The following is a 16608-nucleotide window of genomic DNA, read 5'->3' as shown; positions in this document are numbered from 1 at the left end:
GCACTGTCTTTCTGATATAAAATCTGTACTAGACATTGTTCAATTGTACTACATTTGAGTTCGCTGCTGCAGGACACTGCTGCTGTTATATGGTAAATAATGAGTTCTCAATAATGTAAACATGGGTCTCCTTGTTCAGATAGGCTGTTTACACAAAGCTGAATTATCCAACCACTGTTTTCTTGACCTTGACCACGCCACCTTTCACCATCTCTTGTCATCTGTTGTCTTTCATGGCTCCAGCCTCTTTTATTCCTTCTACTTTTCAGATTACTTCTTCAGCAGTTCATTTAGTGCTTAGGCTTGGATCCTTTCTCCTCTTTGCCCTTTCCATCTTTCATTTATACCCATTACCGATTTCAGGCCCTCACACAATTTCAAACGTCTGTGTTTATACGTGGGTTTTAAATCCACGTCTCTACATTTAATCTCCTTGTCCAGTCTCCCACATCTCATTCTTTTGCTATTTATTCTGTAAACACGAAACTTAGGCCAAATTGCTCAATGCTTTTACTTGAAACTTAGCGTTGTGTCAAAGTTGGCAGCATCATCATATTCATCCTTGTCAGCATAATCTGTGACAACAGTTTTAGCTTTTCACTGATTTGGGCCCTGAAGTTGTGGGATATTTTTAAAAACAAACAAAGGTAATGCAGGTGTGGATTAATGGTGTGAAGATCTAATTGTGAAGCACCTGGGATACAGATATTCATGAGCAGCAAAGCGTTGTTCCCAACTGAGTGTCAGTGAGGGGTTTGGGCTCAGCTCTGTGTATGTGACACAGGAGTGGCACAAAAGAGTATCCTGTCATTTTCAGTTGACAGATGCCATCTCATTCTGTAAATCTGTCACGAGGAATCATTGCTGTTTTCTTAAAGAGAGGACAAGTAGGAGCTAGGAGGCCAGAGAAGGACCTGGCATAGTTTAAAGAGTCAGCAGAGCTATTGGAGCAATAGTTTCTCTGGGCTGGTTTGGGCTGCAGCATCTCCTGGGGTTTCCCTGGCACAGGCAGGAGCAGCACAGCTCCAGCTCTGGTGTGTTAACCAATCTCCAGCCCTGACTCCTGCAAACACCCTGTGCCAGGGCACTGAAATGCATCCTCAGAGGACAGTGCTATAGGTGTAGAAGATAGGAGTCTTCCGAAGTGATGACACAGCACCGCTCTTTCTGTCAAATAAGTTTTGCTCAGCCCTGGGTCTTTTACCTATAAGGTAAGGGTTTAGAAAGGGAATGAAACTTTCATTGTTTTTATAAAGAAGAGTGTTTGAGCATCTGCAGTGGCCACAAGATTGAGATGGAGATCGCTGCGCTCCTACCTTAACCCTTTCCGTGAGATGCAGCAGATTCCTCTAATAGTTCTTGAGTGCTTCCAAAACATTTGCAGGCTCAAAGATTTATGTAACTCCGTTAACCACAGAGGCTGATGTCTTCTTCTAGGGACCAGTAGTAGCCTGAGTCCCTGGGCACACTGGGGCAGCAGGAGTCCAGCAGCAGCACAGCGTTGCTGGAGATCTCCTGGCAGCAGCACCACGCTTGGCCTGGCCTCACCTCCACAGCTAATGAGGTTGTCAGTCTCTAGGTCTGTGTGCGAAATTGTGTTTGCAGGTCACAGGATTTTGGTTTGAGAGCATAAGTCAGCGGTAAGTGGCAGCATGTTAGAGAATATTTAAGGAATTTTCTCTGTTTACCTTTCTTTCTTTCGATGTTGCAGGAAATATTCAGGAAGTCATATTACAAGAACACTTGGAAAAAGAAGATGAAATTCTGGTTTCCTTGGCTGGTTTGAAGCAGGTATAACTATTGCTTAATTAACCTTCTTGTATCCGTCAGTGCTATAAGTCCTTTATCTTTTTTTTTTTTCTTCTTTTTGTACACTGCTGTTGCATCATCTTGCAGCTGTTTTGCTAATACTAATGCATCAAGCATTGCAGCGTACTTTTATTTTAAAAGGTAAAACTCAGAATCACAGAATCACAGCTATAAAGAGTACTATAAATGACTTGAACAGTATTTGCTCCCTGTAAAGTTCTGGATGCCTTGAACCAGAACTGAGGCAGCACGACGTCGAGTTCTGGACTTAAGCCACAGTGTCATTTTTCTTAATGTAAGATGTACATGCTAGGCAATAATCATGCCTATGTCCCCATTTTTTAAATGTGACAATGCTTAAATGTCACTGAATTAAAAGAAAAAATACTACATACGTAAAATGAGAATGTTGCTGAGCATCTGTAGCTCTGATTATACTGCCCTCTGCTCCCTTAAAATGTATTTTATGCGGAAGGATGTGACATATGTTAAACCTATAACAAGGCAGGGAATAATCTTAACAGTTTCATTCTCTTTAGATTTCTTGGATAGTTGTTTTCCAGACTCTGATACAACCACATTTCACTGATATTTATATCTTTAACCACTACAGATAGAAACATTTACTTGTTTCCTGTCTCTTCAAAGCAAATATTTTGAGGAAATGGTATATGAAAGTATGCTGCATGGAGCTTCAGAAAATTTAGAATTCCTCCAAATTTCTAACTTACGTTGTTTCCCTTCCCATTCAACAACAGATCAAGGATATCCTGAAAGGTTCCCTGCGTTTCAACCAGAGCCAGCTGGAAGCTGAAGAAAATGAGCAGATCACAATAGCCGATGATCATTACTGTTCCAACAGTCAGAACAAGGGGACAGGTGATGTTCTAAAGGGACCTGTTATGACAAAACAACAGTTCATCTCAGGACGACAGGTAAGATAAAAGTATCTCAGACAGGCCATTGATGGCATTACTCTGATATTTTATGGAGACTTCTTTTAGCATGTCCAGACACTAGATGGGAGCACACCAGCATTGCTGGTGCATATGGAGCCATGGTTCAGTGTCTCTCTAGCTACTGTCCACCTCCCACCAATTATTTTTATTGTAGCCTTATGCTCCACACACAGATATTTCAGTGTTATGCAGTGTTTGCGAGGGGGTTCTTCTTTCAGACTGTTGAATCACAGAATCACAAATTAATTTCCTACCAAAAGGTGTAAAAAATGGACTTAAAAGTTCCCATAGAAAGGTTCTCATATGATTATTCTCATTGTCCTTGTCCTCCTGAATCCCATTATGTAAGAGCTGATTATCTGCATTGCAGTGTATCCATGGCCAGTGCCAAAAAGGAAATAGCGAGGAGGTTGCTTTTACCTCCTACTCCATCGTATTGACTTTCTCCTTGAATCAGTAAACAATGTTTTCACATGCAAAGCGTACAGTCACAGGACAGGTTCGTACACCGAAAGAGGTATTTTCCTTTCATGTTAAAAGGTCCCTTTCTGTCTAAGACTCAGTCTGACTCAGATGTGATATTGAAAATAAGTACTTTTGTATATGCCCATTTCTATGTTGGAGTTCTGTTGTCTGCCACCCCGCTACCGACTTGCACACTTGTAAATCAGTGGCAGCACCGTCACCTCAGAATCTGAGTCTGCAGTAAGTTTACTTTTGACAAGTTCACTTAGGAACTACAGGAAATATTTATCCATTTTCAAATAAGGACACAGGGTTGTTTTGATGTATTACGCACAATCCCACTGAGTTAGAACACTTTATGTTAAAATCATATTTTAATTGTATTTCACTGTTAGAAGCAATACCAAGATTTCTTTCTTTTTTTTACTTAGTAATGGCAGGTTCAAAGAGGAAAGCTTTGCTAGAAAGCTTTTATTGCTTGTTTATCTATTGTCATTACAATCACTACTTTCTGCCATAATAAAGCCAGAGGTTAAACTGACGAAGTTTTCATGTAATGACCCCCTGGTTTTGCCCTTTGTCTCCTGGCATTTTATACAAAGTACCTTTTGCTTTCTTGCCAAAATGCAAATAGTACTTCTTTGATGATTTTTACTGGGATTTATTCTAGAAACGGAGAGGTAGAACGCGCCGTAACATGACAACATGCTATATGAGTGTGTGCTGGAGGGGCCCTGACTCAGATGCTGCTCTAAACCGCGTGTCACCGAGCCGAGGCGCTGGGCCTTTGAGAGTGGAGCAGATAAAGCCTGATCTGTGCAGGTTTCTTTCCAATGGAAACTTGTGGGGCGATGTGTAATGAGGTCTGGTCTTATCCCAGTGTGTAGTCAGGGATGACAGAAAGAAAAAGATGGGGGTTGGAAGTGGCAGTCCAGGAGGACTGTTAGTGTCCTGTCGGTCTGTGTCGTCTCCGAGCCCACCATCTTTACCCGACAAGTCTAAAATCAAACAAAAAGAGGAGAGCTTTGGGCCCCTTTTGATAAAACGCAAGAAAATAAAACTGGTGAATTTAGTGGGCTGTGGCATTTGACTGTTAGCTGGTGAGGCCAGTTGTTGGCCCAGACTGGACCACAGCCCAGGATTTTGCCTCTGCTGAAGAAAAGGGGCTGTACTGGTGCCTTGGGTCAAGACAGGGGTACTTACTGAAAGCCGCAGGGAGATGAAAAATTCTGACCAGTTATAGACCATTTAATGCATTTCTTGCTAAATAAATAAAAATTTACTGTATTTACATTTTCTGTGACTCCGGTAACGCGTGTAATTCTGTTTTATGTGACTTACAATATAGAGATTTTTCTCTGGTGGAATTACAGGGTTATATTCTAGGACAGCTGGAGAAGTTACAGTTGTAGCTATTGTGTAATTGAGATTAAAATCTGGTCTTTTGTGCTTGGTTGTTATGTAAGTATGAATTATTTATCATCTTTACTTTTTTTAAAAGTGGTCTTCCTTTTTTTTGCCTCAAAATCCCTTTCTGGAAAATGAGGATAAGGATAAAAGCCCTTCTTTGGAAAGGAAAGCTGCAAAATTAAAAATGCAAAAAAAATAAGATAAAAGCTCAAAGAAATAGAGCATTTTTTCGAATGTTTGGCTTTGGTAGCAGTGTGCAGTTGACAAACAGAAGGCTTCTGTTGCTAAATAATGAATGATAATTAACACATTATCTTGCCTTTATGTCTGTTCAAAGGAGGAAGCAAAATGAGTTGCTGTTCTTCTAAGCTTTCCTGAATTGTATCCTTACACTTAGTTTTAACTCATTCACAGCATGAAGGCAATTGAAATAAGCCTGGTCCTAGTAGCTGATATTCATCAGGAAAAAATGTTTGGAGAAGCCATATGGCAACGGGTGTAAGGTTGTTAACTTTCAAAGCTACTGGAAGTATAATTCTGTCATTTTTCATTTATTCAGTAGTGGCAGCAGATGGGAGAAAACATGGTTCACGTCAGCATGAGTTTCCTGAAACAGAAACAGGCATAGGAAGAAGGAAGGAGGTATTTTACCTCTGGAAATATCGGTACCAAAATACCAATGTATGCCAAGGATAGGCAAACATTTATGGGAGACCCTTTTGTAGCATTTTGGAGTCAATACCTACGCTTTGCTGATTTTTGATACTTCAGTGAGCTATAGGTCTCTTTAACTGAACCAAGAAGTGTGGGCAGAGTGGAAAGCAGTGTTGCAAAGCACAGCACTAAAAGAAATTGGGATGCGTAGTTTTCTTTCTTTTCCCTTTGTTGAAGGGCAGGATGCTTTTTATAACTGTGCAAGAGCACATTTTTGGAAGCAGAATTTAGGAAACTGTGACACCAGCACGAAGTGTTTAGGACAGAGGTTCCTTGGTGGAGCTCACTGCCAAAAGGAAGAAACCCTGTTAGCATCCTTGGGGGTGCCAGCAAGGAAACTACCGATCTTGCTGGCGAGTGTGTCACTAGGTGACATCTGTGTTGCCCCACGCAAGGTGGAGCCATCTCGGATTTGAGGCCTGCGGGGACTGAAATAGCGTGATCTTGATAGCTTGGAATAATAAACTGTATAATTTTGCGAAATGAGACTGTACCACATTCCCTGAGAGTTTTTAAATAGCAGTGTGGAAAGGAGCCAGGTGAATTATGCAACGGTGGTTGTTTAAAGAAACGTATGTTTCTGCTGTAGCAGCAGGGATGGAAACGAAGCGCTGAAATTTCGAACGTGGCATTTAGAGCTCCCAAAAAAGCTTCGCCTGGACCTGTCTTGTGGCTGCACTGGGTGCCTGTGAAATCAGGCAGCTCTCACAGGCTGGTGGAGCAGAGCAGCGGTGATGTGCCGCCCGTGTCCTCGGCCCCTGGGAGATGGCAGCCCATTGACTGACAGCTCGTGGAGACAGCGTTTCAACCAGACCAGATGAAAGCAGAAGGCTAATTAATAACAAGCAATGTCTCAGCTCAGAAGTGCTCAAATAGTGGAAGTATCCTTCCTCGTAGCATAGATCTGTTTGTTTTTAACTTCATGAAAAGCGCTTGAAGTTGTTGATATTGGAACTGCCCTGGTTCTACAGAGATCAGGAAGCTCGAGATCAATATTAATAGCTCTCAGCACAAAATATTGGTATTTCTAAAAGCAATATGCTCATTTTGGTATGAATTTTATTAAGTCATCTGAGGAAAATGAATTTTTGTCAAAAAATAATAGATGTAAATTTCTGTCAGTTTGACAACTGTCTTACATTGGGACCTTTAAAAATTGTAACCAATACTCTGGACTTAAGATATCTTATTTCGATTTGAATGAAAAAGTATTAAAATGGGTTAATTACAAAACAGAATACGATGTGTTATTATACCTAGATGATAATATAATATTATTATAGCTAGACACTATCTAGATAACACCAAAAAAAAATTGTATCGATTATAAAACCAGGATGTTTTAAAAATTTAATGCAAAGGGAGGTGTTTAACTCCTTGTTCATATACATTTTGGAAGGGAACAGGTCACAGTTCTGTATTTGAGCATATTTTCACATTCAGCTGATATTTGTCTTGTTTCTGGCTTTTAACAATTTGGAATGACTATGTAAATAACAACCAAAGACTTCCATGTCCCTCGTTTCGTATTACAATCACTCTTAATCACTGGTGGGTTTTGCTCCCTGAGCTGCTCCAAAGTTCCCTTTCAGGAGAGTTCTGCTCTATAATCAGTAACCAGAGCAATGGAAAATTGTTTTCAGCTGTAATAATAAATTCGGCAAAATAAGTTTTGCTGGAGGCCATGGCTCCAAGTTGTGGCTTGCTGATACTTGTGATGACCTCCATACTCCAATTTTACATACCCTGCTGAGCATGTAACTTTATCTCATTCAGATTCTTCCTGTTGTTCTTTTTTGTTACTGCTTTCTTTTTTTTTTTCTGATACCTACAATCTCTCTTTTACCCCAAAGTGAATTTGCATTTTTTTGTTTATTGAAAGAGACGCAGCTAAAGGGCTGGTAGTTGACACACAGGTCAACATACACATTTCCACAGCTGCCTCTCTACTTCTTTTTCTCAGTCTTGCATTAGTGTAATCAAATATATTGTGTTCAATATCACACCACTTCAGGATGCTTGTCCCCACAGGCTGCTTGCTAGATTGCATTATTACACTGAAAAAAATTGTGTGAGAGCAGCTAAGAAAGCAGATGTATTCTTGTTAGAAGAACACAGTGCTAGGTAGGAGTCAAATGCATCTATTGCAGAAGAAAACAAAGCGGTGTCCATTTGGGTTGCACCCAAGCTAATAGGCTGCTGGTTGTTCCACAAGTGAGAAAACCTGCTCTGCTGTATATGGCAGTCTTCCCTTCTCATTACATGTAGCTCTGACTGCTGAAAAGCTGGATTTCTCCCGAATATGGCTAGTTGGAGTGTAAGATGGCCAGTTCATAGGTTTTCTGGTGCACTGACACGTAGTCTTGATCCACTACCGGAGTGCTCAGGCACACACATTTCCCAAGGTCTAACGAGACAGAAGAGGGAACAAAGACACTGAGCCTAGAAGCCCTAGGAGCCCTGATCTGCCAAACCTGAACTGCTGAACACTAAACCAGGTCTATGTACAGCTCAGATTCCACAGGTCAGAGTTTTACTAGGAAATTTTCTATCTAACCATTCTGACAAGCTCCAAAATGCCATTGTACATGCAAACTGGCAAAAAAATTCCTCAGTACTACTTCATGAATTACTACTGAAAACTAACAGCAGTGAGAATGTAATTGCTGAAAATCTTCACGACTGTAATGTATGTGTTAGGTGCCTAGCAGCTGTGATCGCTACATCGATGCACTGTGACAATAAAACATGTAAGACTGCCATACCTAATAATGTGTCTTTAAAGTGTTAGCTTTTATGCTTTTGTAAATAACAAATAAATTATTTCATCCAGATTTAATACCCACTTTATTTTTTACTTCTTGATTTGGGCACTACTACTTTTGAATAACGATTATTCCTTTATCCTTTTTTCCATATCACTGACATGCATCATAAACCTCATTAAGTGGTAAAACTGGTACTAACTTTACGTCCCGTCTGTGCCATTCTCTGACAGACTACGACTGATTCGAGCACTAATGAGAGCAAGAGTGCTGATGACTATATTATGGTTTCCAAAGAAGAGGAAGGAAGCACAAGGGCTGTCCCGGAGCCAGCTCAGTCCCATCAGGCACACAAGGAGGCAGTGGTGAAGCCAGAAGCTCCGTCTCGTTCTTCTTTGATATTCTCTGACCCACTGATGGGCTCCATTTCAGCCTCCTCCAGCAACCTGAGCTCCAGCCCTGATGACGACAGTAGTAATAACAGCAAAGATTCTGACTTTGCTATTGTCAGCCCACTGGACATCTAAAGAAACAGGTTGGGAAAGTTTAGGAGGTTGATCGTTACAACTCAGCTCAACTTCCTATGATTCCATGGGCTGGATAGTTCTTTGGATTTGAAGGACAGAAAATAGATAAAGGTAACCCATTTCAGCTGCCAAAAGCCTAAATTAAAAAAAAAAAAAAAATAAAATAAAAACACCAAAACCCACAAATCGCAACCTTTCGAAAACAATATACATCTTTTAATAACTGCCTTAAAAGAAGACCCAGTAAAACCCGGTTCTAATATACAGTTATTCTTAGTTGTAGAGTTATCTTACTTAGGAGCTTTGTTGCTATAGAACTGTTGCTTTCCCTAAACATAGAATAGTACATGCTACATACCATAATGGATGAGGAAGTATTTAGATACTTGGCATCAGACCTGAAACAGCAAAGACAAGCTAGATTTAATATCGTGCTTTTACAAAATACGCTCATCTGGGTTTTCTGAGTAGGAAAGGGTGCTGTTTCTTCAGAGACTGTGATTAGAGAAGCAGGGAATGTATATCAGAAAGATTAAAAGCATCGTCCTGGCAGTAAGCTTGTTCTCAGTTGAGGAATCCCAGTTTCTTCATTTTCATCCGGCAGTAGCCTGAGGTGTGTTCCAGGCAGAAGTTTGTGCGGTTGTTCCTCAGCGCTGTCTTACCGGAGAATGTGTGACAACTTCCTTGAGAACAGGGACCTACACAACAGAGCCTTATTTCCCTTTGCCTACTTTTTTTGCCCCTGAGAGTTCCCAGTTTACCTCTTCCCCTCTTTGTATCTGTCTACTTTTACTCCCCCTGGCATGAATTATTTTTTATTTTACTGAGACTACCATGGTTAAAACAGTAGGTGCAAGGGAAATTACAGTATTTCATAGTGTAGACCCGAGCCAATTGAACTAAAACTAGCTTGAGTACAATGACTTACCAGGGAATGGTGCAAAGTGAAATGAAATATTCATAATTAAAAGCACTTTATGTCTCATTACTATTACCTTCTATAGACTCCGTTTACATATATACCTATATGATTTCCACATTTCTAGTCAAGAAAAACATAATGGTGCAGCAGCATTAAACAACAGAAAGTTTCTAATTAACTCTACAACTTGTTCTTCAGTGGAAAAGTGTATTTCTTTCCCATCAAGTACATAGTACATCTAATAACAGTTTTTCAAGTAAATATGGGAAGGGGTTTGTACTTGCTGATCCCTTTAAACTCTGCTGGAATTGACGAAAAGAAACTGGTGGTGAGTGAACACCTGCTCTTGCAGGACCTACATGGAACTAGCTTGAGGAAGGAATGCTAAAAAGTCACTCTATTTATACAGCAAAAACAATTACATTATTTGCTTTTAAGATACATACACATTATACCATGCAACAACTTCATAATTGCATGGCAAAGCTTGTTTGTATGGAGTTAAGAAATGGTAGTTATTTGTTTCTTAGTCTGTAATTGTAAATGCAGTTAAGTACCGTATTCCAAAGATGAGATGACATGTAGTTTGCTGGTCTTAGATTTTACAAGGTCTGTGTCAGTGACTGTAATGAAGAGATAATTGTCATGTAATTACATGGTAGCTGCCGTATCCTTGCACACTCAAAAGCCACCGTGTCGTTCTTCTGAGATTATTTGTGCCTTGTAAAATGATAAAATGCTAGAATGTTGTGAGCAGGCATAGCATCATACATCTCCATGACGGAGCGGCATGAACAGTCAGGTGACTGTTTAGATGAAAGATCTTAAATGCATAACATTTCGGAGAGGTGTTTATTTTGGTTTCATTTTAAGCTTCGTAGAAAATCACTTTTGAATTCAGCTTGCATGCCTGTCTTCAGGTTTATTTTATTTCCCTGAGTTTGCTTGAATGCCAGGGGATTAGGTGGCTGTTGATTTATTTAGGTCTTGCAAGCTTTTCTAGCCTTAACCCATTCAGCCAGGCTTGTGCCACACCACCAACAAAGGGGAGTCTGTTCAAGAAGTACCTATGGAAAGAGGAAAGAAATATTCTGGGGAAAAGTTTTATATTCTGTGATACATAAGCCTTCAAAGATTCCAGAACTTTGGCAGGGGAAAATGTTTTTACTTCTTTTTTTTTATTATTTTTTTAAGCATCAGTCTTTTGATTTCTATTCTGGTTGGTTGTTTCAGGGATCACGTTGCTATTTTCTTGAACAGTCTCATTGCCAATGGAAGAGTGTGATTTGTACAGTTCTTTTATTTTTGTAAGTTAGTTGTATCTTTAATATTGCATATTTTAAAACAGCGCTAGAAGTATATAAAGATTTTGGGAGTTTCTAACAAGTTTTCACTAATCAGTGAATACCGATGAGCTGAATGCCTATCATGCTGTGCGATATGGTAAAAATCTTCAGAAGCAGAGAGATGATTATACGAATAAGATCAGAGCAAATCCCAGTAAATGAATCTGCTTTGGTTATACCATGTGCTTCCACATCTCAAATACGTTGTCTCTGATACTTGATCATAGTGCAGAGATAGTTAAAATTTTGTATATTCATTAAGTCAGAAACTTGTAAGTTAGACAAAATGTCAAGTCATCATCTCGTCTTGTGTTATGTTAAGAATATACCAAGAAATAAATAATCGTTTAAAATACAAGATTATTCTTTTTCTCCAAAGATGACCTGCTTGTAATATTAATGGATAACAATAATCAGATATAAAATTTATACGTGTTGCAAATTACTGATGAAAACTAATATGGGATTAAGATATCTATCTGAGACTGTTGTACCGTATCTCACATCTGTAATTTGTGACTGTTTAAAGTCTCTTGCATGTCATGTCAGTTGTATGTACTGCAGAAAGGCAGTATCATATTTTGACTGGGTATTCATTTAGTCGTGGAACTTTGTATCTTTACTCTGGAAGAACATCTAGCCCGCTTTATTAAAGAAAGGATTAACAAATTTTCTGGGCTGTGCTTGTGCTGTTTTCTCAAAAAGGAAGGAAAACGTTTTGACTAGAATGCTGGAATTATGATTTCTGAGAACAAGGACGATTAAAAACTTTAAAACTATATCGTTACATAAGCACAAATATTATTAATATTTTAACCATATTTTGTATATATGATCCAGGGAATAAAACTGGTTGTCATTTATCGCACCCAAACAACACAGAACATTTCCTATTTTGCCATATTTATGGTGTCTGAAAATAACAAACCAGAATTAAACGTGGTATGACTTTTCTGCAATTTCATGAAACTTGGTATAGTTACATCATTGTGTATCGATCACAGTCCCAGGATCTGTACAGTACTTTTCTGAATCTCAGTGCTTTATTTCACATTCTTAAATGTTTCCTGTGATTCTCCAGTGTGTTCTAATTAGATGGCACTGAGGCATCTATTTAAAAGATTAAATTTCAGATTTAAGGTGAATTTGCGCCTGACAGTTACAATGTCATCAGTTCAAATACGGACACAGCAATCCTAACATGAACAGATTTCCAAGTTCTGGGCGTCAGCCTTTAAATAATACTTTTGATTTTTGTGCTGCATGTGTTGGTCTTGAGTGAATGTCTGTAACAGTTTATTAGATATGAAAAGGTGCAATTTCGTAAAATAAACTTCATTTGGCTACGGAATAGTAACTACACTGTCTCATAATCTCTGCTGTTCTTTTAAAGAGTGATTATATGCAGTCTCTGTATTAGTGTTTCCTGTGTTACCGAATCTGCGAGACTCCCACTTTAGTAGCTAGCTAAATTTAGAGATGAAAGAGCATGAAAGAAGGTCATCAGAGAAACAGCAACTTGAACCGTGCACACAGGCAACCTGTTTGCCTGCTGCTCGCAATATATTTAACCGCTAAAATGGTGAGGGAGGTTTTAGATACGTGGGAGGATCCTGCAAGAGACAAAGTGCTTAACCCTAGAAACAGGCGATGAGCCAGAAGAGATGCAGCATGAGACTCTTAAACTAAAGAGGGCAGGAACCATCTTTTTCTCTGAGTTTGTACAGAGCTCCTAGCAGTTTGCCATAATCGCAGATGCAGTCAAAATTAGTATAATAGTAATAATATACTTATTATTTCACCAGGTTTTGCTCTTTCCAACAGTGATCCAATAATAATAACTGCTGATAGTGGCAGTATTGTATCAGAGGAGTTCAGTCCCACACTGCTGAAGTGCATGCAGTTGAAAAGCAGTAGCTTAAATAAATAAGTTAAAAACAAAACCACACCGGAAAAAGGACAACAATATTGCAGAAGACAAAAAGCTATGTTTCTCTCCAGACATACATAAAGTATAGCAAGTATTTTCTAAAATGTGCTTCGTGTAGTACTTGTGTACCTCGTTTGACTATGCCAGGTAAGTTTGTGCAAACCCGTCTTTGCTCTTAACTTGCAAAATCGTTGCTGACACTGAGATGCAGGAAGCATTAAAATATACCAGCTGCAGAGGGAAGATGCTGCGGTTCCACTTTCTATGAATGGTAAGAATTTGATCCTTCAAATCCTGCTGATTTAACACTTTCGCTGTCTTCCATGGTGACAACATGAAAAACCCTCTAAGCATTTCCAGAGACCTGACGGGAACTCTGCTGCTGAAGTCGTCACGTGCAGTCGCAGAGCTTTGAGCTGGGAAAGTTTCCGCAGCTTTGCCTGTCACTGTGAGCTTTGGGGACTTTGGCAAGGTTGGGTTTTATCTGAATTTTTAACGGGAACAAAGAAGCATTCAATGGTGCTCTAAATCATCATGTCAGTATTTGAGGCCTTTTGGAGTAAAAATTGCTACATAGTTTTGGGGTGGAAGAATAGAAGTAGCTGTTACGGTATCTTGATTTTCCACCTGCTATGTTAATTGAATCCAGGGGATGGGGAATATAGTAGCATTTTCAGATCAGCATTAAATTCCCCTTTAAAATAAGACAAAATATCAATCAAACAGATATTAAAAGGCAAATTTTCAGAGATGGCATATAGCTTTCTGCATATTATATACCTCTGTGCAATACTCAAGAATGAACAACATTTTCATCCATAAACAGGGAAACTTGCAACAGCCTGGAACACATGGCGGAAAATGTGCATGCATATGAGCCTGTTCTTAAAAACATTTTTAAAGAGCCAATGACGGAAATACATCAAAATGTTTAATGAATAAATAAATACACAGCTTATTTAGGCTTGCAAAGATTATCAGGTCTCAATGAAGTTTCACCCAGCTTAGAAAAGTGTTAAATTTTCTTATTAAAATCTGTTTCCTTACTTTATTGCTTGTTCCACCATGCAGATTTGCATTTACCCCTGACACTGCTGTCTGGATTGCTGCAGTATTTGCACCCACAGTCACTGTAATATCCACTCCACCGGCAACCCAGGGGTTCAACTCTCTTAGAGCAGGTTTCATTGTGAGCACTGTGAATGTTACTTTCTCCAGTTTTTGCCTTCCTCACTTACTACTGCCTCGCAGTCCCTACCTGTGCTTTATCCACAAGTGTCTTTTCTTTCTGATCTTCGACTTTAAGGCCTGCAAGTCTTTCAGCATCACTCGTGCATTGCACGTGCAGCAATGAAACTCCAGCCTCCAGGTGATACCACAGCACAGCTTTAAAAGGCACCCAAAAGCTGGAGTTTGGGACCACAATGAACTTCTTGTATTTTGGAATTATGCTCCAGACCAATAACGTTCAAAATCTGGAGACAATTAATTCCAGTATATGAGCAATGAATTGCACATGTTTACTAAGTTGTGAAGAAGCTGTGATGGGTGATCTCCCCAGCAAACCCTCGTTCCAAACTCCTTTTGTTCTCGTTTCCCACAGTCAAGCCCATCTGGCAGTTTTGTGATACCAGCCATAACCCATAAAAACTTCAGCTGTTTAATCTTCTTGGATAGATGAATTCTCAGTGGCTGTGATCAAAGTTAGCTGTTCATCATCGGAGGACTCCAGTACCCTTTGCCTGCAGCCTGGCCACCAGCCCAGCCAGTGTGCTCCTTGTTCTCATGTAAAATCTGAAATCTTATGAAAAATCTCACAATACTTATACAGCAGGTGGTATCCATATTTGGCCCTCATAACTTCCCTGTGGTAAGCTTTATTGTAAGTTTTATTGCCTAATATTTTCTCTATCCACACTTTCTTTGTAATTCTTACAACCAGGGAAAAAATAGAAGAAAAATATTGGCTTGGCTCGAAAATGGTTTGCTTTTTCTTTCCTCCCTCCTACCTCTCCTGGTAAAGTATCTTTGCTGGGGATTTTAGGTTCTTTTACTTGTAAAACAGCCTATGTGTATTTAAACTGGTTATGAGGTAGAGTTCTCATATGTTTTGTCTTAAAAATGCTGAAACAAAACTTTGATTTTTCCAAAACTTTTCCCATCCTGAGTAAGTGGAGATCGAGTTTAGCATCAGCTTTACCAAACCGTAAGTGGGATTAGTGTATATTTTCAATTTCTAAAAAAACACCACATTTTGGTAAACACACTGAACCACAACCGGGCAAATAATATACTTAACAGAGCTGTGCCATTTTATTTAAAAAAAAAAAAATTTCGCTGTCCCCTCTGGTGAGACCGCGAAGAGGGAGAACAGCCTCAGGCCCAGGAGGCCGATGGCGTGTGGTACCAGAACTTGCCCGTGTTCCTCAGGAGGGACCATGGCTGTATTTGGGGCAAGGTGCCCCTCGGTACGGGGCAAGGTGGCCCATGGCTGCACTTGGAGGAAACACAGGAGCCCCTGAGGGCTCATCCTTGTGCAAGGGCCAGGGGCTGCAGTGTTGCTAGAAAGGTGGAGGATCAAAAGATGGAAATTAGTGTTTGCTGCCTTCTGTGGACCTTTAACCTTCAGCATCAATAAAAATGCTTGCAATTGTCAAGCATCATTAACTGTGCTGGCATTGCAGTCACTGCAATGTGCTTTCCTCAGTGTTTTCTTCCAACAGGATGCAAATTTTGCATTGTAGAGCATCTTATAAAGAAGAAAGAAAAAAATCTTTTTCCCATTTTGGCATTCTTGCTGCATGTAGATTTTTTTAAAGAAATGTTATTATGGGTGTAAGACGACAGAGAGACTGAAAACTTCCCTACCTCCAATGTATCTGTTGTTTTGAAGTAAGCAAAATAGAAGAGAAGTAGCAGCTTTAAAATTCTTGTAAACTAAGTGTTGAGTTTTTTAAACGATGGGATGAGTATGTCTGGTAGCTTGCAAGGAGTAGGAAAACAGTGTCTATGAAGATACATTGGAGAGAGGCAAAATGTCTACAATTCCCCAACTCTGTGAGCACAAAACTGTGTTCTGCCAGTGCTTATCAAGGTACATCTGGCCTTACCAGAGAATGTTACAATGAATATGGCTTCTGCATAACTTTTTTTTAAGGACAATCACTACATGCTTTTGCTTGTAAAAATTCCTGTTGTATCGTGAAATCTTTGGTTTTCTGTAAATACTCTTTTTTGTGGTGCTTCTCTAAAGTATAGCAACAGTTTGTTTTCCCTCCTTGTCATCCTCTGTCTGTACCCTGGCATGTGCACATCCTGCAGAACCATCTGACCCCCCCCACTGCCACCTTTCCCAGGTCAGGATTTATGAGCGGTCCAGTTGCAAATCATTTTGGGAAAGCCACAACAAAGGATGTGAAGGTACGACACAAGTCGCAGCCCGACACAAAATAGCAAGTCACACGCTTACAAAGCTACAAGCATAACAAGAGTCACGGGCTGTTAAGGGTCTGGCTTTGTGGATGCTGAAATGATCAAGATATATACAGATGCTGGGGGATGGTGATAAAAAATACAAACTCCAACTTCTACTGAAAAATGCTGATGAGACCAAGTGGAAACATCAGGTAGGAAACAGGTGAGTTCGACAAACTGTGAAATACCACCCCCTTCCTTCAGAGAGAAACTTAAAAGTTCCAAATATACTGTTTTGATATTCTTTAAGAGAAAGTGACCTTCTGGTTCAAAATTATTTCATTTTC

General features: G+C 39.7%; 1 protein-coding gene across 9 annotated transcripts in view; it reads left to right on the top strand.

The window, feature by feature from the left end:
* Positions 1-16608, top strand: part of TBC1D5 (TBC1 domain family member 5) — a 326232-nt gene that overhangs the window by 305810 nt on the left and 3814 nt on the right. For 5 of the 9 annotated variants that reach the window (XM_065628203.1, XM_065628204.1, XM_065628199.1 and 2 more), the window contains 3 exons: positions 1712-1791; positions 2568-2744; positions 8356-12255. In XM_065628203.1, coding sequence (XP_065484275.1) covers positions 1712-1791; positions 2568-2744; positions 8356-8649 — 551 coding nt within the window. In that variant the 3' untranslated portion in view covers positions 8650-12255. Of the gene's footprint in view, positions 1-1711; positions 1792-2567; positions 2745-3903; positions 4239-5202; positions 5265-5946; positions 6489-8355; positions 12256-16608 lie in introns of those variants that run through there. The other 4 variants (XM_065628205.1, XM_065628208.1, XM_065628206.1 and 1 more) reach the window with 4 other exon arrangements.

Source organism: Caloenas nicobarica, chromosome 2 (genome assembly GCF_036013445.1).
Source record: "Caloenas nicobarica isolate bCalNic1 chromosome 2, bCalNic1.hap1, whole genome shotgun sequence".
NCBI classification, from domain to species: Eukaryota; Metazoa; Chordata; class Aves; order Columbiformes; family Columbidae; genus Caloenas; species Caloenas nicobarica.
This window is presented reverse-complemented; position numbering and strand designations above follow the sequence as displayed.